Source organism: Callorhinus ursinus, unplaced genomic scaffold, assembly GCF_003265705.2.
Source record: "Callorhinus ursinus isolate GAN/ISIS: 27379988/994484 unplaced genomic scaffold, GSC_fseal_2.0 scaffold12, whole genome shotgun sequence".
In the NCBI taxonomy this organism is placed as follows: Eukaryota; Metazoa; Chordata; class Mammalia; order Carnivora; family Otariidae; genus Callorhinus; species Callorhinus ursinus.
This window is the reverse complement of record NW_027397074.1, coordinates 20,816,360-20,841,911: the sequence shown is the minus strand read 5'-3', so window position 1 is coordinate 20,841,911 and position 25,552 is coordinate 20,816,360. Positions and strand designations below refer to the sequence as shown.

The following is a 25,552-nucleotide window of genomic DNA, read 5'->3' as shown; positions in this document are numbered from 1 at the left end:
TCCAAAAGCACCATTTTTCATCAAATTGCATAAAGACTATTGTAGAGCAAATACAATGAGTCCTTCTAACCTGTCATCTTTGAACTGGTGCACTATGGAGTATGAACACCTTGCCCCGGGTGGAAGCTTCCACAGTCCCATGCCAATGGAAAATATGGAGACTGCCTAAAACAAAGAGAAAGCCTACACAGGCTTAAGGTTAAAAGTGTTTATTATGTGACTCAGAAAAACGTAACACATCTTAGAGACATCATACTGGCTTACTCATTTCCCATAAAGACACATTCTTTTTAGAGAAGTCTAGGAAATTGAGGCAAAGCCAGCTAAACTCATTATTATCCACCTGCAGGACTGTGGAACGTACAGCATCCCATACGTCTTCAACTGCACAGCCTGAGTGTGAAAGGCTGAGATGACCAAGTAGGAATCAAAGCACACTTGGGGAGGAGGCAACTTGCCCAAGGGAGGTGAAATATCTAATTCCAACTGCAGGTTCTGTTTGTACATATATCCCACATCCCGGTTCATCCTTCATCAACTCCATCCCTCCCTCTTTCCAATTTGGATTTCACTTGCTCCAGTGGAAACTATACCATAGAAGCAGATCTCAAATTGAACACATACTCTATAAAGCTATTCTGCTAAAGGCAGAGGTACCTGAGGAATTCTTGCTTTGTCTTGCTGATGGTTTCATCATTCAGGAAGGAATAAGGATGGGTGTGCATGCACTGCACGACTGTAAGAGACACTATTCCCAGTGCAATCCATGTGAGTGTTGCCCCCTGGAGTTGTGTAGGGCACAACACACAGTCCTGGAGGCAGTTTTTTAAATTTCAAGAACTGATTAATAAAGTGGAGATGATGAGAATGCCAGAAGAACAGAACCAAATTCCTAGAATTCATGGTACCATGGTCAAAAAATGGCCCCTGGGCAATAATAATAACTAATATATATTATCTCATGTTAGGCATTTTACTAAGAATTTTACGTATTTTATCTCATTTAATCCTCCACAAAATGTGACAATTACTCCAATTTTACAGATGAGGAAACTGAGGCACAAGGAGCTTAAGTAACTTGTCTGAGTTCGCCTAGCATGTTAGACTCCAAAGCTGAGTTGCTTAACCACTATCCTATATACTGTGTCCCCCAAAAGAGAGCAGGTGTGAAAAAATGGTCAGGAAAAGATACCACAGTCCTGTGTCCAGAGACTGAAAGGGAATTCAGCTCTAGAAGAACATTTAATCGACTGAGCCACCCAGGTGCCCCTCTCTAGGAGAACATTTAAAAAAAGAAAGGGAAAAGAAAAAAAAAAAGAAAGAATAAAGGAAAGAAAGTTTGACTATGGAGTTCCCAGCAATCATTCTGAGAAAGGAGACAGAGTTGTCTGAAGATGATCAGGTGACTTCCCAAGGAATATTCTGCTCATTTCACTGCAAAAAATAACGAAAGATGAAAAGAAAGATAGGTGTATAACCAGAGTGAAATACAAGAGGGAAAAGGGACCTTTCAGGAGGTTAAAGCATAGTATGACCTGAGATAAAAGAAGCTTCAGGACAACTCTAAGGGTTTTTACATATGTGTTCCAAGCAGAAAGGAGGAAAACACATCGCTGCTTGACGCATATGGAGTAATATTAACTAGGTTTAAAAAAAAAAATGTTCATTGCAGTAAGAAAGGGAAACACAAACATGATTAAGATAAATGGAAATCAAACAAACTGAGGGTTGCTGGAGGGGAGGTTGGTGGGGGGATGGGGTAACTGGGTGATGGGCATTAAGGAGGGCACTTGATGTAATGAGCACTGGGTGTTATATGCAACTGAAGAATCACTAAATTACTTCTGAAACTAGTAATACACTATATGTTAATTAACTGAATTTAAATTTAAAAAAAAGACAAATGGAAATCAGAGATGGATAACATTCCAAAGTACCCAAACACCTAGAGATTTACATCAGTTCAACTTTTCCTCCTGTGGTGAGAAAGGAACAAGAATTGGCAGAAATTTCTGCATAATTTTATGAACGGCAGAGAGATGTCTGAAGTCTGGAATTAGGTAACATTCGAATGTATTGAAAGAAATTAGGCTTCCCACACAACCACCTGTGGGCTTACCATAGAATACTTGGCAGAATTAAAAAATATTAAAAAATAGTTTGTGAGCACTTAAAAACTTTTAAATGTCATCATCAAAAGCCTTTATGTGAGGCTTTTGGTGAGGACAAAACTATAAAAATATTTTCATTTTCCATTTTGAGGGTGTTGCTAGTACTATATTCCCAGCAAAGAATTACACAAAATTTCATATGACCTTGTGGCCAAACTGGAAAAACATGCGGAAGGTGATGAAAGATAGTGCATTCATGGCTCTTATACACTTGTTCAAAGAGTTCGGATTACTGGAGTTGCCTTGTGCCAGGGCTGAGAGCTCTGTCCTTGGTTCTATCCCACTCACATTCTTGTCCACTTGACTAAGGACCTACAAGAAATACTTCCTTATCACTTGGGCAGCAAAGTAGAACAGGCTTCATATTCTAAATGACAGAATCTGGAACCAAAAAAAATTCCAAATAGGCTGCAACAAGGTCCAAAGTAACAAAATAATATTTTTTAGATGAAAATTACTAAGATCTTAAATTGGCATTTAAAACAAACCACTGTACAAAAGCTGAAGAGGACAGGATTTTTTTTTTTTAAGATTTTATTTATTTGACAGAGAGACAGTGAGAGAGGGAACACAAGCAGGGGGAGTGGGAGGGAGAAGCAGGCTTTCCACGGAGCAGGGAGCCTGATGTGGGGCTCGATCCCAGGACCCTGGATCATGACCCGAGCCGAAGGCAGATGCTTAACGACTGAGCCACCCAGGCGCCCCTGAAGAGGACAGGATTTTAACAACACTGAATAAACTTAAGATCTTTAGTTGACTAGAAGCTCAAAGTGAGTTGACATTCTGCTTGTGATCTGATCATCGGTCAGTGTGGCTACTGGTGGCGTTAATGGAGAGGAGACAGACACTTTTCTTTTATCAACCAATAATCTTTACTTTTTTAATTAACATATAATGCATTCTTGGTTTCAGAGGTAGAGGTCAGTGATTCATCAGTCTTATATAATACCCGGTGGTCATTACATCACATGCCTTCCTTAATGTCCAACACCCAGTTACCCCATCCCTCCACCCGCCTCTGCTCCAGCAACCCTCAGTTTGTTTCCTATAGTTAAGTGTCTCTTATGGTTTTTCTCCCTCTCTGATTTCATCTTATTTTTTCCTCTCTTCTGCTATGATCCTGTTTTGTTTCTTAAATTCCACATATCAGTGAGATCATATGATGTCTTTCTCTGACTGACTTATTTCATTTAGCATAATACCCTCTAGTTCCATCCACATCATTGCAAGTGGCAAGATTTCATTTTTTGATAGCTGAGTAATATTCCATTGTGTGCGTGTGTGCATGCGTGTGTGTGTGTATACATACCACATCTTCTTTATCCATTCATCTGTCAATGGACATCTGGGCTCTTTCCATAGTTTGGCTATTGTGGATACTGCTGCTATAAGCATTAGGGTGCAGATGCCCCTTCGGATCACTATATTTTAATCTTTGGGGTAAATACCAAGTAGTGCAATTGCTGGATTGTAGGGTAGCTCTATTTTCAACGTTTTGAGCAACCTCCATACTGTTTTCCAGAGTAGGTATACCAGCTTGCATTCCCACCAGCAGTGTACGAGGGTTCCCCTTTTTCTGCAACCTCACCAACATCTGTCATTTCCTGACTTGTTAATTTTAGCCTTTCTGACTGGTATGAGGTGGTATCTCATTGTGGTTTTGATTTGTATTTCCCTGATGCCGAGTGATGTTAAGCATTTTTTCATGTGTCTGTTGGCCATTTGGATGTCTTCTTTGGAGAAATGTCTGTTCATGTCTTCTGCCCATTTCTTGATTATTTGGATGTTGAGTTTGATAAGTTCTTTGTAGATTTTGGATACTAGCCCTTTATCTGATATGACAGATGCATTTCTATATTCTCCCTGATTACAGTGCACAACAGAAGACAATGAGAGTAGGTCACATAGAGTGCAGTTTCAGATCCAGGAAGATCTCTGATAATCAGAGCTTGTGAAAAAGTGAGTTACCTGTTGCTGGAAATTCTTAGGAAGTAGCTAGGACTGAGGAGGAATGCTGTAAAGGATATCCTCCCATGTGAATACCCACAGGTTATGGACATCCATAACTTTCCTAGGGGAAGGTTGCACTAAGTGACCTCTAAGCTCCTTACTAGCTTCAAAAGTTAGATTTTACTCTAGAAGCTTCTCAGCACTTTGTCTTCTTATTCCCTGGGGCTACATATTGAGATCCCTGCTGCTGAGCCCATATGCTGCCTCCAAAACAGATTCACTGGATCCTGGGTGAACAGGATGTTACTGGACTTTGGGTTTACAAAAGACTCCTGGATACTTCCTGCCTACTTGTGACTTTCCCAACTCTGCAGATCCACTGTGGACTCCCGAAGTCATGGTGAAGAGATCTCTGTCTTTTTTCTGCATGCTCAATTGTTACCTGTTTTTACTATTTTTGACTCTCCAACTCACCTTGCTAGATGCACAATCCTCGTGTGATTCTGTCACTGCTAAATCTTCCTATTTCAAATTCTACAGTTCTGTCATTTATGCACTGTCCCCGAAGCTTAGGGAACAGCAGCTCATCACACCAACTGGTCAATACCTGCCCACCCAACCCTTGTACAAAGTCTTCTATGCCACCATCATTTTGATTACATCATGATCTCTTCCCAAAGTTTCCCCTCATAATCTCCTGAAGGTGAAATCTAAGAGCTAAAAAAAGCAAAAGAAGTCAAAGAAAAAAAGAGGAGGATTTAACTTCTAACAAAAAAACCCCCAAATCTATTTTGGCTTAAAATGAAAAAAGCAGCTATCAAAATGCCTTAAACCACAGGAGCCAAGTTCCTATTATTCTGGTTAAATACCAGCCAAACAACACTTCAAATTGCCAACATGTTGAAAACTGCTGTAATGTGCTCATGGGTGAGCAATGGAACTTCACTTATGAGGATCACCTTGGCTTTTCTCTACAAGAGGCTTAGAAAAGCATTTAAACCAGCTTCCAACAAGTGAGCTTTTAAACATAAAGACAAAGTACTTACTGAGAAAAGTATATCAGGTACTGACAAATCTCAGTCCCTGGTGTGCGCTAATTATAATCTCATTTACAATTTTATTATTGACACATACTTAAGTCTCAGTGACCAAACTACAGGTAGTTTGCTTGGAACAGGCCTTGTCTCAAAGACTAATGACTTAGAAGAGGTAACCAATGGATCTCAGCCTGAATAAATTTTAAAACAACCATTCCATTATCTGAAGAAACAGATACCAGGTAGTACATTTGTTTGTTTGGTCAATGAAGTTGGGGGCACAGGAAGATGTGTGTGAACACATGAGCCTGGAGAGGAAAATATAAGGTTCTTGCATTTATAAATTTACGAACTACAAAGAAATCCACTAAAAAAATTGAGAATACTCTCCTGACAATCTTAAGATACTGATAAATGGCAGGGTTATACCTCCATTAATGCCTCTGCTGGTTTTCTGTGCTTCTGTTGCTTTTCTTTGCTTCTCACACATCCAAGTACCATTTTTCCTCCTTCAACCCTCAAAGAAGCTGAACTAATGAGTCTAAGAAACTCCTAATTTAAGTGTGAACAAAAATGCACCCACTTCCAGAACTCTTTTGTTCCCTAAAACATGCTAAGATTGGGGCTAGGGAAAGAGGTTGCAATGGGGTGACTGGGATGGAAAAGGAAGGTACGGAGAGAGCTAAGCAGAAAGGGGAAAGGCAATTCTGCACATGGGCAAGAGAGCAGAGAGGGGACTAAGTGCTAAGCTGCCCAGTGTGGACATTTCTACTACCTGTGGACCACCTACCACTTGAAAGCCCCAGACTTAAGACCCCACATGGAGAAAAACCTTCCCCACACCTGAGGGGGAACTGAACAGAACACCTGGAATTTCCGTAGAAGCTGATATGGTGGCAGAAACACTACCACTGTCACATGAATCACACCTGAGTTTCTTAAGAGTCAGAAGAGGGTCCCTTGGATGGTTTACCAAGAGAACATAAAGGAAAAGACTCCTGAGCATTTGCCCATCATAATGGCATAAACACTGATTCTCACTTCCCCAAATCAAGACACATCACTCACTCACAATAGGCTCTGCTATTTAATTAAATTACACCAAAAATGTAAGGAATCCCATTGAGGACCAGCATACATTCTGCAGTGTGCCAACTAACTCCTCAGGAAGGAGGCAAATGTGTGGCCGAGGTACTGATACTGGGATGCAATTTAGGCAGACCAGCAACAAAAGCCCTATGAAGTGGGTACTATTACTATTCCCATCTTAGAGATACAGAAATACTCTTTAAAATGATGGCACAGAAGGGGAATTAGAGACTAGGCAAGGTACAAGAGTATGAACTCAACAGAACCCCAGCCACCAACACATCCAGCTCATGCTAAGCTTCCCTTACCAACTGGCTCCTCATTCCATCTGATTCAATCAGCTGCCGAGAGAATCAAGGACCAAATCTCTGTAAAATGATACAATATTCCTCCAGTTCCACCATCTCACTGCACATGACTCTTGTACCAATTAAAAATCTGGGAAAATCTCTTCCCACTCAAGTCAATGTGAAAGAGATGCACATGTTTGTTGGCCTGTTCAAACACAAAATATTGTCTAAAAACATTAAAAAAAAAAAAAAAAAGGCCTTCTCAGCAGTGTGTCTGGAATAGCTACACTATAGCCCTGTGAGGGGAAAGAAAGTTCCAGGCGAACACCTTCTCTGCATCACCTCATCCCACTGTGTCTTTGAAATCAGTGGTTCCCAAAGTTCAATATGCATCAGAGTTGTTAAAATACCAGTTGCAGGGTTTCACCCCCAGAGTTTCTGATTCCATAGGTCTCTAGTGGGGCCTGAGAATTTGCTTGTCTAATGAGTTCCCAGATGATGCTGAGGCTGATGATCTGGGACCATACTCTGAGAACCACTGGTCTAGGGCAGTCTATTAAAACACCTCAAGCTTCATCCCAGGCAGTCTGCAGGTGTTAAAAAGTTAAGGAATTGAAGTGAGTTTTGCTTCTTTTTAAACGGCTAATGTTTTGGCTTCCAATGCCAGTGTGGACCTCTCTTCAACAATCACTGAGTAATTAATCCTCCTTCCACAATATTGAGAAGCCAACAAACAAACAGCAATTACATGCCCGATCCAGTACAAGGAGCTCAGGGGTGTAAAGAAGCATGCTTGGGACAAGCCTGCCCCGGAGACAGCAAGCAGCACTTCAGGACAGTTTAGGGTTGAATTCTAGTTCAAAGGGCCTGAGTATTTGCATTCCATTCGACCATTCCATCCATCATATAGTTCTGAGCAAAGTAAGGTTCTATGCTAAGTGCTGTCAAGATGTACAGGGGAACCCACAGATAGATGTTCTGGGGAATTCCCTTCTCTATACAGATTCCCTTCTCCCTGGAACTGATGGGCCAGTGGAGCTCATTCATTCGTTTGGATGCAGAGATTAAAATTTGAATTGGAGTGCCTGTTGGTTCAGCTGGGCCCACATTGCCCACATCTCAAAAAGCCTGTCACGCATTATTGAATAAGACCTACTGCTTTATTCATTTGTGTCTCCTGCTTCGCTGCACAAGTTTTCTAAGTTTGCCACATCTCCTCTGTCTTCTCTGTGCCCCTTTCCCTGCCCCTTCTGGGTGCCAACCACCCTGCCCTTTCTGATCCCCAAGCACACTCTTCTGTCAGCCTCCTCCCCTAACACCTGTTCTTCTTCAGTCTCCACTTGAACATGTCTTCCTCAGTGTTGTTCCTGACTCCCACTCTAGAATTCTCCTTTGGAGTACTCCCCAGAATGGAATGTGTTTGTCTTACATCTGTTTATCCTACTAGTTTTAAACTCCTGAGGCTAGGAACTATTTGTCCATTCCACTAGAACGCAGCCAGTGCGTGACTCAAGACAGGACCCTGGAGCTCACTCTGGTTGCCTCAGTGATGAGCTAGCTAGGGCAAGGGCTGCACCGGAAATCATCTGCCCCAAGGAAATGGCTTCTGCTTCCCAGCCAAATAACTACACTGTCCACAGGCCTCAGGTCACTAGGTGGCGAGTTTTTCTCACAATTGCTATTAACACCTCCCCCTTAGCCCCCTCAACACAATCTCTGCATGTTCCCAGCCCTGTCTCATCTCTCCTAGTGACAATGCCAAGAAGTTGGGAGATAATGCCTGCTCTTTTTGCTCTCCCAGGCTTGTGAGTTTCCCCAAAAAAGCCTCTTCCTTAACCTATCCTGTGTGATGTGGAAATTGTCCTGAGCTCAATTGCAAGGCAGATGGCAACTCTAAAGGGACAAAACCTCTATGACCTATGCTTAACGGGCCAGGTATGACTTCTCTGTGTCCTAAAGAAAGCTTTGGGTTTATATGCTATATGCCGATGACTCCCATACTTACATCTACAGCCCTGACTTCGCCAGACTCATGTGCACAGCTGCCTCTTCTATACCTCCAATGGTATATCTCAAGGTCTCTTAAAACTCAGCTGTCCAACTGCTCTCTTGATCATCTTCACAAACCCAGTTCTCCCAGAGACTTCTACTTTCTCAAGCCAAAGTCTTGGAATCATCTTTAATTCCTCTTTTCTCAAACTTCACAACAACCAATCAACCAACCCTGTCTCTACTTTTGAAACATATCCAGAATGTGATCACAGCTCACCATATCCACCAAAACTCCAGCAGTCTGAGCCTCCATTATGCTGCTCTTAGTTTACTGTATTAACTTCTTACTTTGTCTCCTTGCTAAAGTCCTTGTTTCCCTCTGGCCTTTTCTCAAATATACAGGTAGAGTAATGTTGCTAAAACCTAAGTCAGAAATCAGGTGTCCGCTCTGTTCATAATCTTCCAAATGCTTCCTATCTGAAAGTAAAATCCAAAGTCCTTTCCATGGTTCATAGGCCTTCACTCTGTGTGCCTCCTCCTGTCACATCCCTTCCACTCCTACTCTCTCCTACTTGCTGTGCCAGCCATGCTGGCCTCTTTAAAGCTCTCAGAGCAGAAGCCCTCACCCTAAGCCTTCACTTTGCACTTACTACTCCCTCAGCCTGCAACACTCTACCTGAGATAACTGCATGGCTGGCCTCCTTACTTCCTTCCAAGAGAGATCTTTTGCCATCTTCCTTGTTAAAATTCTAAAATTCTAAAATCCACCATAACCACCACCATTCCTTCTTCTCCATAGCACCTACTCCCGAGAAGGATAGGTTTCATGGAAAGTACAGCATCTGGGTTGGGTTCTTAAAGGTGGAACTGTGATAGGAAGTAGAAATAAGATAAGGAAGACAGCAGGCAGTCAGCAAAAATTGTCTTCCAATAGTTACCTGAGGGTGTAATTACACTTTAATGGAGGCTCCAGAAGGGACTTCTACTGAAATGGAAACTGACTAAAATGTCCCTCCCATCTAAGGCAAAGATTAGTATGCTATTTGTGGTAGTTGGACCAAAATGCCCACAGTATGAAAATGGCTTTTCTTTAAAACATAAATCCTTTTGGTTGCTGGTAGGCAGAATCAAGAAACAAGGGATGGGGGAAGAAAGAGAATAAAATATAGGCTGTAGATTTTTAAAAAATCCCTTTTCTGGATTGAAAGGCTTGGCTCTGTGAAAAAGTCTGTAAAGAGCAAACCTGGAGTTCCAGTCTTGAGATCGAGAAGTAATCACCAAAGGAACTTATAAAAATGTTTCTTCATCAAAAACAAGAAGCAAAACAAAAAACTGTTCTAAATAAATCAATAAAGTACCAAAATCCCACAGAGAGACTAGTTATCCTTCTTCCTGCCCCTTCCCCCAACATCCTTAGCAAATAAGAGAATCTAATTATGGGTTTGCTTTCAAACTGAACAAATGATGCAGGTATACTTAGCAATATTCACAAAAGGATGCACAAATCAAAAAAAGGCTATCAGAGTTAATGAACTATTTTCCTCCATTATTTTCAAACGAGTTAAGAATGCTGACATAGTTTTGTCCTTGGGAATGTTGTGCACCTTGAACTTTCTGATGGCCTTTATAAATTTGTGAATGATAAGAATTGAGCAAATATTTTCCATAATACTAAAAAAGAATATCTGCAGAAAGCTGCACTGGTCTTAATATTTACAAAGATCTGGCCAGAGTATTAATAATTTTCTTGTCATTAATCATTCTCAAGAGTTAAATATCATTTGTCTTAACTACCAAGTCTGTATTAAAATTACTCCAAAGAATAAATATAGAAATATAAATATTTTTCCCCAGGACTTCTTCATTTTGCTCTGAGCACAACTGGTATTTCATCTTCAGGTCCAATTTTTCATTACAAAAGATAACTATGCTTTCAAAGTGAATTGAATTACAAGTCTTTTTTATGACTACATTTCAGTGAGCAGGTAAAGAAAAAGCTATTCAATCTAACTTAAAGTTTCACTTTAGCACTCGGCCAAATAGAAATTTTCAAAGGAAATTCTGCTTAAAGATATGATAAAATACCATATGGTCCTGGCTTCAAGCAAAATTCTATTTCATTTTGTAAGTTGAGCAAATGAGCTTACTAGTCAAAGTGAACTTATAAGATCTCTGTAGTCTTTATAAACTGAAGCAAACTAGTTCATTTGAACTGCTATGTATTTCCCTAGCATTTTAAAATGTAAGACAATATATTTATAGAAATAATCATTCTTTATCAGGGAATGCTATTTTACCATGCTCCCACATCAACTTAAAATCTTGAATTTCATAGGACACTTTCACATAAAATGTCAAAGTTCAGGAAAACTTAGACACAAAAAGAAATTTTTGTAACAGTAAAAATTTTGGAAGACAGATAATTCGATTTATATTCTCACGCTTTTCAATTCTATTTATCTTAAAATTAGTTTCACAAAAATGTTACATGGTTATAATTCATTATCACTGCGTAATGTATTTGAGAAATGTCTGGTAACTGACTTGTTATTAGGTAATTTCACAACTCAAGTATCCTGTTACTGTTTTGATGTTAATGAGCACTTATTAAAAGCTACCCTGAAATGAAGAAAAAAAAAAGCTTTTTCAAAAATATTTATTAAAGCAGAGTATGGGTAAGTTAAAAGGTCTGTCTGACTGCATGGTTGATTCCCTAACAATTCTTTTGTATCAATTTCTACCATCCTGGAAAACACTCTACCGGGTATGTAATTGCTGTCCATACTACCTAGGGCAAAATAAACTAGAAATTAAAGAAAGCCAACCATAAAGTCCATGTAAAAAAGAAGAAACAAGCAGCTCTTAATCAACTGAGAAATAAATGAGGCTGATTAGCTCTTTATGTCCCAGCTGAATGTGTCATTTAAACACAAGGACCGAGCTTATTTCATATTCGTTTTCTTCCGGTGGCTGTATATGGATAATGGCTACTGGCAGAATCTGCCTTACAAGTACACATTCTAATGCCACAGGTAGACCATTACAGCATCAAGCCCATACCTTTTAACAAGAGGAAAGTTTTACTGGCAATATTGACAGTAAATGAACTGCAGAGGCTGAAAACAAAAAACTCATCATACAGACACACATACTAACACCCGCACAGAGATTCTAAAAGCACTTTCTAGTCTACTGCGCCAGTTATGAATATCTGCAGGGAAAGGCAGGCACTGAGTGGCAATCCCCTCCCTCCTTATTCGCCACTATGCTTGATCACGTACCATCCTTCGCCCTCCACTTCCGCATCTCAGTTCCCAGAAGACTCACAGAACACAAGGCCCACTTCTCATGGGATTATGCTTCAGGATTCTGGGAGCTACTGATGTTACAGGTCATGCCCAGTACACCTGGACCAAAACCACACAAACTTAAGAGTCTTCTACTCTCCAGTTACAAAGAACATGCAAAAAATTCCGTAAAAGACAGTTGGCAGGAGTGCATGGGAAACTGATTTTTATGTCGTATATGTTGATAGAAGATCTCTGGTTTCAAAGCAAAGTACACATTTACTAAAGACTGAGTTCCAAAGTTTATCCCTACCTAGCTCACATTATTTTACATCTGTAATACAAAGCAGATCTCTAAGAAAGGTGAACATATGACCATAAACTTATGCTTGACTACTAACAGTTCTTTCCCTAACTCAGCTAAGCCAGGTTTTCCTGTCTTAAGACAGAAGCAGAATTCAAAGAGAACAACGCTTATGTGAAAAAATGTCCCATATTAAAAAAGAAAAGAAAAGAAAGAAAAAATCCCATAATCACTATTCTGGGTGCTACTCAGGCTCTGAAAAGGTACATCCAATGAAATTGCTTTTTACCACTGGTACCAGGATGTAAGATCATTAAAATTGTTAGAACACACTGAAAAGTTCTATTACAGTTTCATAAATTCTGTCTCACATAGGCGGATCGTGTTAGAGTACAATATTTATTCAATTTCATCATTTACGATCACTGTTATAACCAAATTAACCCCGACATAAACTCTGACATTTAAAAACACAGAGAACATACTGATTTTTCAGCTATTTTGTTTACGTGTACTTTTCAATTTTCATGCAGTGCTCATATTTAGGAGATACTGTACAAAACCCTCTCACTTATGTATTAAGAACCAAGTAGAGAGGGTAAAAAAATACCAACATAAATTCATTCTCCAAAAACTGCCCATGGATGCATTATCACTGTTCCTTCTAATTATATACTTACAGTGCATTCTTCAGTAAAATGTATAACTGTAGTCACATAACAATACTTATGACAAGGCAATGATATCATTTCAGAAAAAGAATACAACAAATGAGACTAAAAGTTGAAGAGAAGGATCACAGCATATAAAAGTCATTTGAGAACACCACACGAACTTCAGTGTTTTCCACTTGCCAGCTGGAAAGAACATGCACAAAGATTTCTTAGCAGACAATAGTCAGGAGTGCATGAAAAATTGGCTTTCATGTCATATATGTTGAGAGAAGATCAATGCCATTGAGAAAAAGGAATGTGTTCATTATCTTTTGGGTCTATCTATATCATCTATAGCAGCTAGAAGTTTTTGTCTTGCTTTCTTATTGATATGGGATCCCAGGCAAACATTTACCAGATTGGTCAGCTGCTTCGTTGAATACTCCTGCTCAAGAAAAAACAAAAAAAAGATCCAAATTTAGTACACTGAAAGACATGTATTTGATCAATGCAAGGAAAGAACAGGCAGATACTCAGTTTTCAGTGGATAGTGACCGAGCACTACAAATCAGTGAAAAGCAGAGGAAATTATAGTTTGAAACACGGAAACAAGTTGTTTACTCAGCCGTAATAATAAGGACGCCGCAGGATACATCGAAACAGAAAGGACTAGAATCTCTTCAATATGGCAGAGTAATCTGACATGCCTATGCTTTTGTTACTTTTAAGACCACACACTTTATGCTTGTTTCTGTGACAGTCTTTATTAAGTTATTAAAATATACTGACCTCTCAAAATTTTAAAATGCTACTAAATAGTTATTTTCTGGTACTCTACATTTTGCAAACATTTTAGGTGAAAGGGAAAAATTCTCTAACCACAGAACAACTTTTCTGAGATATGATAAATGAGTAAGGTAACAAGGATCTTTAGAAAGCTACTGGCTTTTAAACCCTCATACTGTCATTATAGCTAGTAAGTAAAATTAAGACTAAGTCTCTTATGCTGTACAAATCTATTTGGTTCCTGAATTTCAGATAATGAGTTCCTAGGAAAAGAATGATTAGGGATTCATCAGAAAGGTTTGCATATTGATCTGGTTCTGGAGGATGAATAACAAGAGTTCAGATAAGGAAAAGAGAGAGTTTTATACTATCATCTGAGAAGAAAAGTCATCTGTCTTCACTGGAGGTAACCACCTAAAGATAGCACAATTTCAAAATATGAGAAAGAGTTCATTTTAAAAACTCAGCAAACTATTCAGTTTGTGTATCTGAGCTCTGGGAGCACCTGTCAGCATCTGATAAATTCTCTTAATCAGTCAACATTTAACGAGTATCCACTGTCATCAAGCACTGGGCCAGACACTGTCCTGGAAGACAGAAATAGTCGGCTCCTGAGAAAATTTCACTGAATTACAAATATCAGCTAAAGTTCTCACAAAATGCTAAGCTAAAAATTTTGGTGCACTATATTAAAAGAGGAAACTCGAAAATGGGTATCTTTCTTGCATCAAATAATGGATATCTAAGAGCTGTGCTTTTTCTCCTCAGTTACTTGTACTCTTTCCCTAAATGCCTTCCACAGTAGCAACCTCAAAGTGTTTACAGTTTCCTTTACTAAATGGATTCCAGCAACATTCAGCAGTCCATCTGTTCCTGGTCTAGCATTCTGGTTTTCAAATGTCAGAAGTCAGTGGGACTAAAAGGGACAACCTTTTTCTCAATTCTGGTGTACTGATCAAAATCACTGAAAATAATATGTACATTTCTATTTTGCTTCTAAAGATATGAAACTGACCCACAGTGGGCACATTTCCACAAAATTCAGGCTAATATTCATTTCATTTAGAATTTCTAGAGTAGTGAAACCAGACTGGATGAGGCTGATAAAGTATAAATGATTCTTTATTTCCTCACCCAGTCAAATGAAATAAAAATTTACTTAGCTTTTACCCATGATGTTTATAGCATAAGTAAATGTGATCACTAGAGTTACTGAAGGAATAAAATGAGGTGATAATTTTAATACTTCCCATATTTTCATTAAATCTGTCTTCCCATACTGCCTACCTAGACAAACGATAGAACAATCATACTAGGAAAGCTCCTCATACTGAGCATGCTCTGGTGATAGATGTTGAGTTGAACTGTGTCAAAAATTCAGCATCCTAAACAACACTTAATAAATAATACTTTTCTCTACTTATTTTTATAGCCACACAAAAGAAAAATAATCACATCTATACTCAAGGTAAAATATAATGTAGAAGGAAGTTAAATTTAGCCATTTAAATATTAATATATTCAATCATCACCAATATATGTCAGTGTGGTCAGGATGACAGCAACTCACCTTTGAGAGCTACAAGGTTTAAGTTATATAACAGAGGTTAGCTTGTGAATCACTTCAATGTTGCTGTCTTCAATTTGTCTTGATGGCAACCAACTTCAGCCTTCTCCCACAACACAGTTGCAGGATAAACACAGCTAAAGTTCAGACTCTGGCTACCATTCCAGATAATTACTGTTGCAGTTCAGAAAGATCTCAAAAGGATTCGATTACGCAAAGGGCACTGCATAGACACAGTGTGAATATGGCAAAGAATCAGCTGATGCTTTATATTTCACTCTCATGATTTTGAATTATATAATACACCAGACAAGAACAGCACAAAGGAAAAGGAATAAAAACTTAATTAACTGTTTTCCAGCTCTCACCCTGTGCTCTTTGATCCAGCGTTCCATGTCATTCTCGGTTAGATAGTAGGCTTTAATATAGGTTTCCACAAATTCTTTATCAGGAATGGGTCTAATATCTGTTAGTTTTTCAAGTTTCATTAAAAACTGTTGAAAATCCAATTGCATCAAGGCACGACCCTCATTACTACACTTCTTGACGTTGGCATATCTAAGATACACAATAATAAAAAACCAGAAATGATGGGATGGAAAAAGAAACCTGTAGGTACTTAAACTCTTTTTTAACCCATATCTGGACAGATTCTCCAGAAACGAGAGGATTCTAGGGAAAAGAGCACATGAGCCTTGTGTCAGAAGGACTGGGCTGTGTTGGGGCCCTGGCACTAAGCTGTCATTTTACCTACGGGGCCTCAGCTTCCTCATTTGCAAAGCAAAGAGATCTAATAACTTCTGAAGTTCTTTGCAGCTCCACAGACTACAGTTTCCCCCTACCCCCAGTCAATTAACAGAATCATCTGTAAGAAAGTTAAACTGGTCTTCCCGTAAATCTGGCTGCCAAGAATTATTTATAAAAATTGAGCTAGGAATACTCCAAACGAATCTTAGTTTCATAAAACTGTTCAATATTGTAACTACTGATGCAAAGAAACAAAAGCAGTAATTCCCCCACTGACTGTCAGCTGAACCTAAGAAACGTGTGAACATATAAGCAAAAAAAAAAGGATATACATACTTGTCATAAACCTTATAGACTTATTCTGACACCCCTCACTACTAAAAAACTGTGTGTTCTAAGGTTGAGTAGTAATAAGAATGTATTAACCTCAAGAGTACAACGTGTTATTACTCAGAAGTCAGTGTCTCATTCCTTCAATAATACAAAAGGTGGAGAATCCAACCCTAGGAATGCAGTACTTCCCCTAAGGAAATTTGCAAGGACACTGGAGAGCATATTGTTTGAAGTGAATGGGTTTTTTTGTTTTTTGTTTTAATAAAAAGTGTTTTGTACAGAAATATAACATTATTCAGTTTTCTACTTTATTAAACAAATTTATTAAAAACACTTTTCAGTCGTGACTCTTGACACAGAGCCATTCTGTGATTTCCAGCACCGTTGGTTTCTATACAGAGTGCCAAAACTGTTGTCAGCTTGTCACTGTCACTTTCCCACTCTCTAATAACATTCTTCTTTGTATCAAAGAAGAACTGAAAAGAAATCAGATAAATGATAGTGTGGAAATTCAACTGATGTGCAATTCCAGACCACTGTGAATGGTCTTTGAGACAGCACTTGCTTTCCAAAGACAGTTTATATTCTAGATGTAATAAGCGTGGTCTCTGAGTAAGTGGGAAAATTAGTACTGATAGATCTTTAAGCTCAACATATGAAAGATTTATACAGTTTACAATGATATAATAATGATACCACTAACAGACATAGTGGTTATGAGGCTTGATTTTGCCATCAGAAGTTCATAAACCTTCTTGGTGTTTGAAAACTGTGTCAACTTGGACAAGTTATTTAATCTCTCTAAACCTTGATTTTTCTGAGGTTTTCTCCTTGATAAAACAGAGAGAATAATGGTTCTATCAAAGAGTTTATGTTAGGATTTGGTGATATAATCCTGTGAAGGGCTTGATCCAGTAAATGACACATAGTGCTCAATAAGTGTTATGCATAATCATAATAATTATATCATTAAGTAATAATAATTATTATAAGTTTAACTTTCAGATAACCATGAGATGCTACTTTCCACTCTCCCCTACTAGCTGGTTCTAGGTTACCACTGAGAAAAGAAAGCACAGACAGAGGAGGCACAGTGGGGTTTAAGGTTTCTTCAATTATGTTCTAAAGTCAAACCTGAATTATTATAGGACTATCTGCTATCTATGACTTTCTCTACCTATTCTCTCCAGTAATGACAACATACAATGTGATCTATATATTATGATTTATCATTGAAGACTCAGATAATTCTTTCATGAAAACTTACCCCTCTACAATAGTTCTGTTGGCCAGCCGTATACAGTGTTCCCAAAGTATATTAGACACAGGCAGGGGTATCCGAACTCTCTTAGAAACCTCATTTAACCTCCTGTTAAACTGCTCAAATTCCTAAGAAGACAAAAATCATGGCCATATGTGGATATAATTATAGTGCCACATCGCTTTCCAATCCTCCCGGCAAAGAAGAAGATAAAGAAAGCGAAGCATATTTGATTCTGAGAATCAAACCGAGTAAAACAAAAAGAGAATACAAAAGATAACTTGGACTTTTTAAGTACTTCACATTGAATAAACTATGTTGTGATACAGAGTACACTACATTTCATCTCAAAAGAAATGTGTCATTAACAGATTAAAAAATGCTAACAATGTTTAAATGCTTCATCTCAAATTTTTCTATGATTGTCAGAATGGATTAAAAGAGCTTAATAACCTAATATGTCTTTAAAATTATCTTCAAGAAACCCATTTTAAAAACTATTTTGATAAGCTTTCAACTCAGAGTGAACCGTGAACCATTTGTAATTTGAGGCTATACTCCTTAGAGAACAATTGGATAAATTATCCTCTTTCCTAAACATTCTTTAAAAGTAAATAAATTATTATATTCCAGATAATTTGAAAGTCATGTAATAGCTGCAAATTTTTAGTGCAAAGGAAAAAATAAAACATAACATAGTTCCTGTTTCCTACAGGAAAACTTATTTTCATTACTTATTAGGGACTTTTATGATACCTCTCCACTAAAAATAAAAATATACGTAACCAATTTAGACAAATTCCAACAATCACATGAAAGCAGTTTACCCTTCAATAAATGTATTTCTAGTTTCTCTGGACTACTGTCATCTAAATATGTTCATTTACAAAAGTAAATGCTATCGCTCCTTCCCTGACAATACATTTCAAATAAATTTAACAAGGTTTAAAAATGACATTTTTTCCTTTAGTTTCCTCAGGACAGCAGCTACATAATGCTTAACAAGTCAAGAGTGACATGTGTTCAAATTCTCTAATAACACACAGGAGGAAAAAGAAAATCTAATCATCACCACTCAAGCTACCACATGATCACTTATTATCCTTTTGCTGTTTTGCTAATCACAATTTTTTTGATTTATTTTTGACAGTTAAATGCTTTTAATTATTTATAAAAAAGTGAATTTTTAATTCACTAAGATTACTTTTGAAAATCAAAGTTAAATAAATAATTGCTCTTCATCCTTTTCTTATGAATCTAGTAGAACACTAGTATTTGCTATTGCATTTATGCTTCACTGCAGTAAACTCTGCTTTAAGATTTCCAGTCATGATTCAGTACTTTCCACTAATATTTTAAAAATAAAGTTATATGCTGTGGCGTGTGGGTGGCTCAGTTGCTTAAGCATCTGCTTTCGGCTCAGGTCAGGATCCAGGGTCCTGGGATGGAGCCCTACCTTGGGCTCCTTGCTCAACAGGGAATCTGCTGTTCCCTCTCCCTCTTCCCCTCCCCTCCTGCTCAACTTTTTCTCTCTCTCTCTAATAAATAAATAAAATCTTAAAAAAAAAAAGTTATACGCTAACTTGTAAACACTGTCATTTACTCATTGCTAAATTCAATGTTCAAGAATGTTGTTAAATGAACAATAAAACCATTTCATTTTACTTAAGATTTTTGGGGGGCAATAAATGCAGATTGCTTTTTACCTAAAAGTTTGGACTTGGAAAAGTAATAGAACAAACAGAAGTTATATAAAAGCTTCTTTAGGAAAGAAGGTTTTAAGCTGCTAAAAACTGGGTTCAAGTTAATAATCTGAATAAACTTGGTTCTTTCTTACAACATTAATGTTTCTTATAATTAAAAATAACCAGGGGCACTGGGGCAGCTCAATCGGTTGGGCATCTGACTCTTGGTTTTGGCTCAGTCATGATCTCAGGGTCATGGAATCGAGGCCCATGTCCAGCTCAGTGCTGAATCTGCTCGAGATTCTCTCTCCCTCTCCCTGCTTGTGGTGCACGCTCTCTCTCTCTCTCTCTCTCTCTCTCTCAAATAAATAAATAAATAAATAAATAAATAAATAAATAAATAAATAAAATCTAAAAAAAAAAAACACAAAAAACCAAGAAGAACTAAAGCAAGTAGACTCCTTCTAGTATATATATTCACTGAGTGCAGAAATTTCTTTCTTCTTGCATCCCTATGAGTACCATGGTTAGCATGCCATAAACAATAAAAACAACTTTTCAAAAACAAAATTGTTAAAAAAAAGGGAGTATGTGATTATTTATAAATTACATTTGTCTATCATATTCCAAATTAAAATTCCCAAGTGAAATCTCATGGGGACTCTAGAAATCAAAGTTCTCCCAGGGTGGCAATTACAGAGCACCCTTGTCACTTACCCCTCAGACCAGAAAGTAACCCCTAGACACTGCTAACTGATCTCTCACCCTTAGTTCCAGAGTCTGGGGAGGGTCTTGCAGTCTCCATCACAGAGCTCTAGAAAGGCACCAGGCAGAGAGATGATGAATTCCGCCTCTATCTCTGTTTTGATCTCTGGCTTTGCTTACTGGTTCGCAAGTGTCCCGGCTACCAGCTGTTGCCCTGGACTAAGCAGGTAAGAATGTTTGTGTGAACGAGATAAAAGTCAGGAGCTTAAGAAGGGTCAACTTTCTTTTCGCTGACAAATATGAAAAACAAGACTTTTCTGAAAGCAGTTTTCATCTCCTCAGATGCCCTTTCCTCACCTCAGACATCCACATGGCTCATCTCCTTGCTTCCTTCAGGCCTCTCCCCAACGCTCACTTTATCTCCTGATAAGTATTCCCTTCTCTGATGACACGTAAATAAACAATATTGCCCCCAACCCACATCCTGCCACTCTATACCTTTTCTGCTGCTTATTTACTTTTTCACAGGGCTATTCATTATCTGAGACATTTTATCTTAATTTATGTCTTTACTGCTGTCTCCGTATTGGCATGTAAATTCTCTGAGGGCATGTAAGTTCCTTAACTTCACAACTATGTTGTCAGCACCTAGATCAGTGTGTGGCACACATCAGGTAACCTACAAATATCTCTTGATTCATAAAGGACAAAAAATGTACAAGTCTTTCCAGAAAACTTTTAAATGTAAGTTTTAAATGCAAAGGTGTTTGCATGACACATTGCAAAAGTAAAGTGATTTCTGGAAAAACAACAACAACAACAACGGAATAATCAGGGGCCTGGTCTCTTGCTAATCTACACAACTACAGAAATATCTTCTTGTCACCACAGTCATGGTTATTGAAATTATTTAATATGAAAGTCAGCCAAGACATGCCAATCAAACTCTAATTCAAGATGGGAAATTAGGGAGCAAAAACCAAAAAAATCTACGAAAAATTCTTGGGTCTAAAAGAACACAAAATTCAAAAAGCAAGTCTATTCTGATTCAGGGGTTTTAATGTCATGATGCTAGCAATGTAGTAATAACTATAATCTCACTAATTTAGAGCAAGTGCAATGATAGGAGCAGTTCTCCTGGTAGACTTGTCTTTAACAAAGGTGTTTCTGTGTACTTGCCTTTAGCAGTGCGTCTACATAGATGTTGTGCTGTGACATAATTTCTTTTACATCCCACTTCACATTGGCCATTAGGAGCAACATCTGTTCATAATCAATAGCTTTACCGGCTACAATCCAATAAATTGGTTTGCGTAGTTCACTGGCAGTTGAGACTGTCTGAAATACATTTCACAAAAAGGAAAACAAATATTTTCTAAAAGTATCAAGTTTATAAAAAATCTTCTGTGCCTATTTCTAGTGTACATCACATCTAAAAATAAAACATATGTATCTGGAGATTTAAATTATGAAAACACTTCAGTTCGTTGGCAAATGACTTACTCAAAACATACTTTGGAGACATCCCAACAACGTGAGGCCACTGATAACACAACAATAAAAGAACCACAGATCTTCATGGAGACGAGCAAATATTTCTCATGTTTTTTCACTTCTCTCCGTTTCCACTCCAACTGCCCTGTCTCAAGATTTCGTCATCTCTCAAATGTAAACCTGTAACAGCCTACAAGCCGGTCTCCCTGCCTCCAGGCCTGTCATCTACTTCTGCCAACTACACACTGACCATGCCACTTACCGGTCTCAGATCCTCTGGTACCTTCCCTGTACCCTCAAAACAGAGTCCGCCTCCTGGCTGAGAGCACTGCGTACCATGTAGCTCCTGCTTCTTCCTCCAGCCGTCCCTCTCACCACTAGCCCCCTTCCCTGCTCTGACAGTTTGAGTTTTCCTCGGCCGCTGACATGCACCCTGCTCTCTCTCACCAGCTGGTCTTCACGTAAGCCATTCCCCTAGTTTGCAATATACTCCCGACGTAGCCGGCTGCCCCGGCTTAAAACATCCTTCCTCCAGACAGCCTTTCTAGACAACCTTCTCCCAATGACACACGCCCCTTTCCTCCTCCAGCCAAGGTTAAATTCCCTGCTGCTGTTTCTTCCCCCTTACCATACTTTATTGTAAACACAGCTGTAATGGGCATTAGACTAAGTTATAGAAGGTGCTCAGTACTTCATACAGGAATTCATGAGTGAATAAACATATGCTAATTGCTCTCCTGGAATTTGGAGACTGGCCACTAGCCAAAAAACCCCAAATAATGTGCTCACAGTTGAAATGACATCCAAGAGTGTCTCTGACCTGAGAATAAAACTGCTGAAGAAAGGGCTTTTTGACTGCGGGCATCACGGCATCCAGATGGGGCTGAAGGAACTCAAACTGTTCAGCCAAGAATACCCTAAAGGGAATAAAGAAGCCACCGCGTAAGCAGAGTGCAGGATCCACAGGCCGGTCAATACTTCTGTATGTCATCTTTAAGATCTCTAAGCAAAAGTTCGACCATTAAAATTCTTTTCCACTTGAGGGAACCACCTTGTATTAGCTCATTTACAACCTACCCAAAAGTTATTGCTGAGCTTAGCACGGAATGTGAGCAGAGGTGGAAGAAGGAGACTTCGGATCAACTGCTCTGGAAACCACAAGGTGTAGAGCTATGTGCTCTGCATGTGACGCAGAAGCACAGATCACAGAAAAGACGGAAGAAAAAAAAGAACAGTTTTTTTTTTTTTTGGAAAGGATTTCCCATAAGGATCCCATTTAATTATACAGAACAGAGAGCTGAATTCACAGACTTAACATCTAGCTGGCACTTCTCGTAAGTGACCTCATGCAGCAAACTGCAGCTTGGCTGAGACACACATGTGAACTTCAGGTCAGGAGGCTGGGGTGGGGGAGTGAGGTCATTTGCCCGGAGTATTGCCAGCAGCTGCCCTCTTTTTCTCTTTTTTTGTAATGTACACAAAAACTCTTAACTGATACTGGCCTACATTTAAAGGAAGAAGTCATGTGCTTTACCTGTTTTAAAAACTGGGGGATTTATAAAGGTCAGGAAGCATTCTTGCTCATGTCAAGGGCTGACTACATTTAACACTAAAGTGACATCGTAACCAGTTTCTCTAGAATCACAATTTGATAGGAAAATATAAAGTATGCTATAACGTGGTATTTTTTAAAGTTTTACTTTTTTTTTTTTTAAGATTTTATCTATTTATTTGACAAAGAGAGACACAGCGAGAGAGGGAACACAAGCAGGGGGAGTGGGAGAGAGAGAAGCAGGCTTCCTGTGGAGCAGGGAGTCCGATGCGGGGCTCGATCCTAAAGTTTTACTTTAAAGCAAGGATCATGTTGCTAAAGACTGAAACCTAAAAGATTTCCCTTCTTCCATTTATGTAACTGAAAACCAACCATGCAGTTTCAAAGATCGACGGGTAATCTATTTTAGGATAGACTTCTCAGAAATATATAAGTGACACTCAGAAGTGGGAGATGGATACAGCTAGAAATCTAATTATACAATGCTTACTTTTATAACTTTTCTTAAAAACTTAAAGGCAAAGCAATGGTTTTTAACAACTTACAAGGATTCTGTGGCTACCACTCTTTCCGCCAGCCCATATAATGTATCCCCAGATGTCAAAACCACTAGGTGACTGAGGTGTGGACTTGGTACCTTCTCCTTTCTCTCTTCTGCTGCTGTGAGGGTGGCAGTAGGATCAGCTGAAACTTCCTGAAAATACAACACATGTACACACACAACCTGAAATCAAATCTAATAGCAATAAACCATGTGGTTTTGCAAAACTGGACCTGTACTTAAAATACTCGTAGTCATACATATTAATTACATTTAGTTTCTGTTCTTTCTTTTCCTTCTTTTATATTTTCTAACTACTGGAAATTTCCTTTTTATACTAAGTGAAAATGATCCAACTATGCTATTATCTGCGCATGACCTAAAAGCGGCCAACACAAGCAATCTTTATGAACTGGCAGATGTTTCATAGAGACAAGAGTAAGATGCCCTTTGAGAACCTGGAAATGAGAAAAGAGACAGCCTCTGGAGGACTGAACTGGCACATTCCAAAATTATGGTGTGGTTAACCATTTCACAGCCACACTTTAATCAAGGTAACTCTGGTATAATCTCAAGAAGAGGACTAGAATGCACTTACAAATCGAAACTGAGCTAACTGTATTGGTAGGTGTCTGGGGTCATGTTACTGATGAGCAGGAAGATGGTTAATGGGAATAAAAGAAAGGGATGCCCGAAAAGCAGGCTGTACTGAGCTTTAAAAGATCCTCCAAGAAAATTATGGCACAAAAATTGGATACAAACAAGTCTAAAAGTGTACAAAATGTAAATCTAGATTACTTCTTAAATCAATTATACAGTCGCAAATCTCCAACACTTGCCTTATGAATGAGAGAGACATCAAATGCACGGGACTCTGGGAGCATAACAGGTTTATAAATTTAGCAAAATGGAACTAAAACATTATAAAACCTTCCAAGTTAGAAAATGGTTTTAGTCTTCTTCAGTTCTTTTTTATATCCTATCTTCTACAAATGATACGGTTTCTCTTCAATCTCTAATTATTCAATTAGCATTTAAAAGTTATTTTGGGAACAAAATAACTTTTTAACTTTTAATGTTGTGCTTCCTCTAAGGGAGGATCACGATAAGGAAACTATGCAAGTTAACCAATGTTGCCGCTCCAGTATTTATTTTCTTCTACTAGAAAGGAAAATAATCACCCCTCTCCCGCACACACACATATCGTCACAAAATAACATACTGTTTGGTATGGCTGCCTGTGCTATTTCATTTAATGCCGGTGGTTATGCAATTACCATCTACCAGACTGTCCAAGTGAGGAACCCTGGAATCATTCATATCTTCCCCACCCTCCTCCCTCCATCATGTCTAAGCACACACCTCTCCTTTGTTTCTTCCCCAGTCACTGCTTCATCGGGACCAAGGCCCCACAGCATTTTTACCTGAACTAACAGTCCCCAAAGAGAGACCTCTCCCTCTGGCTTCTCCTGTTTCTACTTCACTTTGCACACAGTTCACTGGCTGATTTTTCTAGAATACCCAAGTGATCTTTCTAAAACGGAAACATGATCACACCACTCCCCGGTTTAAAAGTCTCAATTAACTATCCACTCCTTACAGACAAAAGCCTAAACTTGTCATCATGGTATTACTCCTTTACAGCGACACCAGCTACCTTGCCAGCTTCATTTCCCAGTAATCTTCTATGCCCCTAGGATCTAGCTGCACTGGACTACCTCCTATACCTGTCTTCCTGACACTCTTCTCTTACCAGCTCTCTGCTCCTTGTCTGCCTAGCTCTGTCCTTCTCTTCTTTTAAGTCTGAGGTCATATTTACCTCCTTTCTGTTACTTTCTCAGCCTCCCAAGAATAGTTAGTATCTTACTTCTGTTTTTTTTTTTAAAGATTTTATTTATTTATTTGACAGAGAGAGAGAGAGAGAGAGCACAAGTAGGCAGAGAGGCAGGCAGAGGGAGAGGGAGAAGCAGGCTCCCCGCTGAGCAGAAAGCCTGATGTGGGTCTTGATCCTAGGACCCTGGGATCATAACCTGAGCCGAAGGTACACGCTTAACTGACTAAGCCACGCAGGCGCCCAGTAGCTTACTTGTGTTAATGTTACCTACACA

General features: G+C 38.7%; 1 protein-coding gene across 3 annotated transcripts in view; it reads right to left on the bottom strand.

Moving 5' to 3' along the window:
- Window positions 1–13,008: 13,008 nt before the first annotated feature.
- Window positions 13,009–25,552, bottom strand: part of VPS50 (VPS50 subunit of EARP/GARPII complex) — a 139,635-nt gene continuing 127,091 nt past the window's right edge. For all 3 annotated transcript variants that reach the window (XM_025872898.2, XM_073898828.1, XM_073898829.1), the window contains 6 exons: window positions 23,449–23,597; window positions 22,172–22,268; window positions 21,037–21,195; window positions 17,474–17,595; window positions 15,495–15,684; window positions 13,009–13,218 (listed from right to left, as the gene is read on the bottom strand). In XM_025872898.2, the coding sequence (XP_025728683.1) occupies window positions 13,099–13,218; window positions 15,495–15,684; window positions 17,474–17,595; window positions 21,037–21,195; window positions 22,172–22,268; window positions 23,449–23,597 (837 nt within the window). In that variant the 3' untranslated portion in view covers window positions 13,009–13,098. The remainder of the gene's footprint in view (window positions 13,219–15,494; window positions 15,685–17,473; window positions 17,596–21,036; window positions 21,196–22,171; window positions 22,269–23,448; window positions 23,598–25,552) is intronic.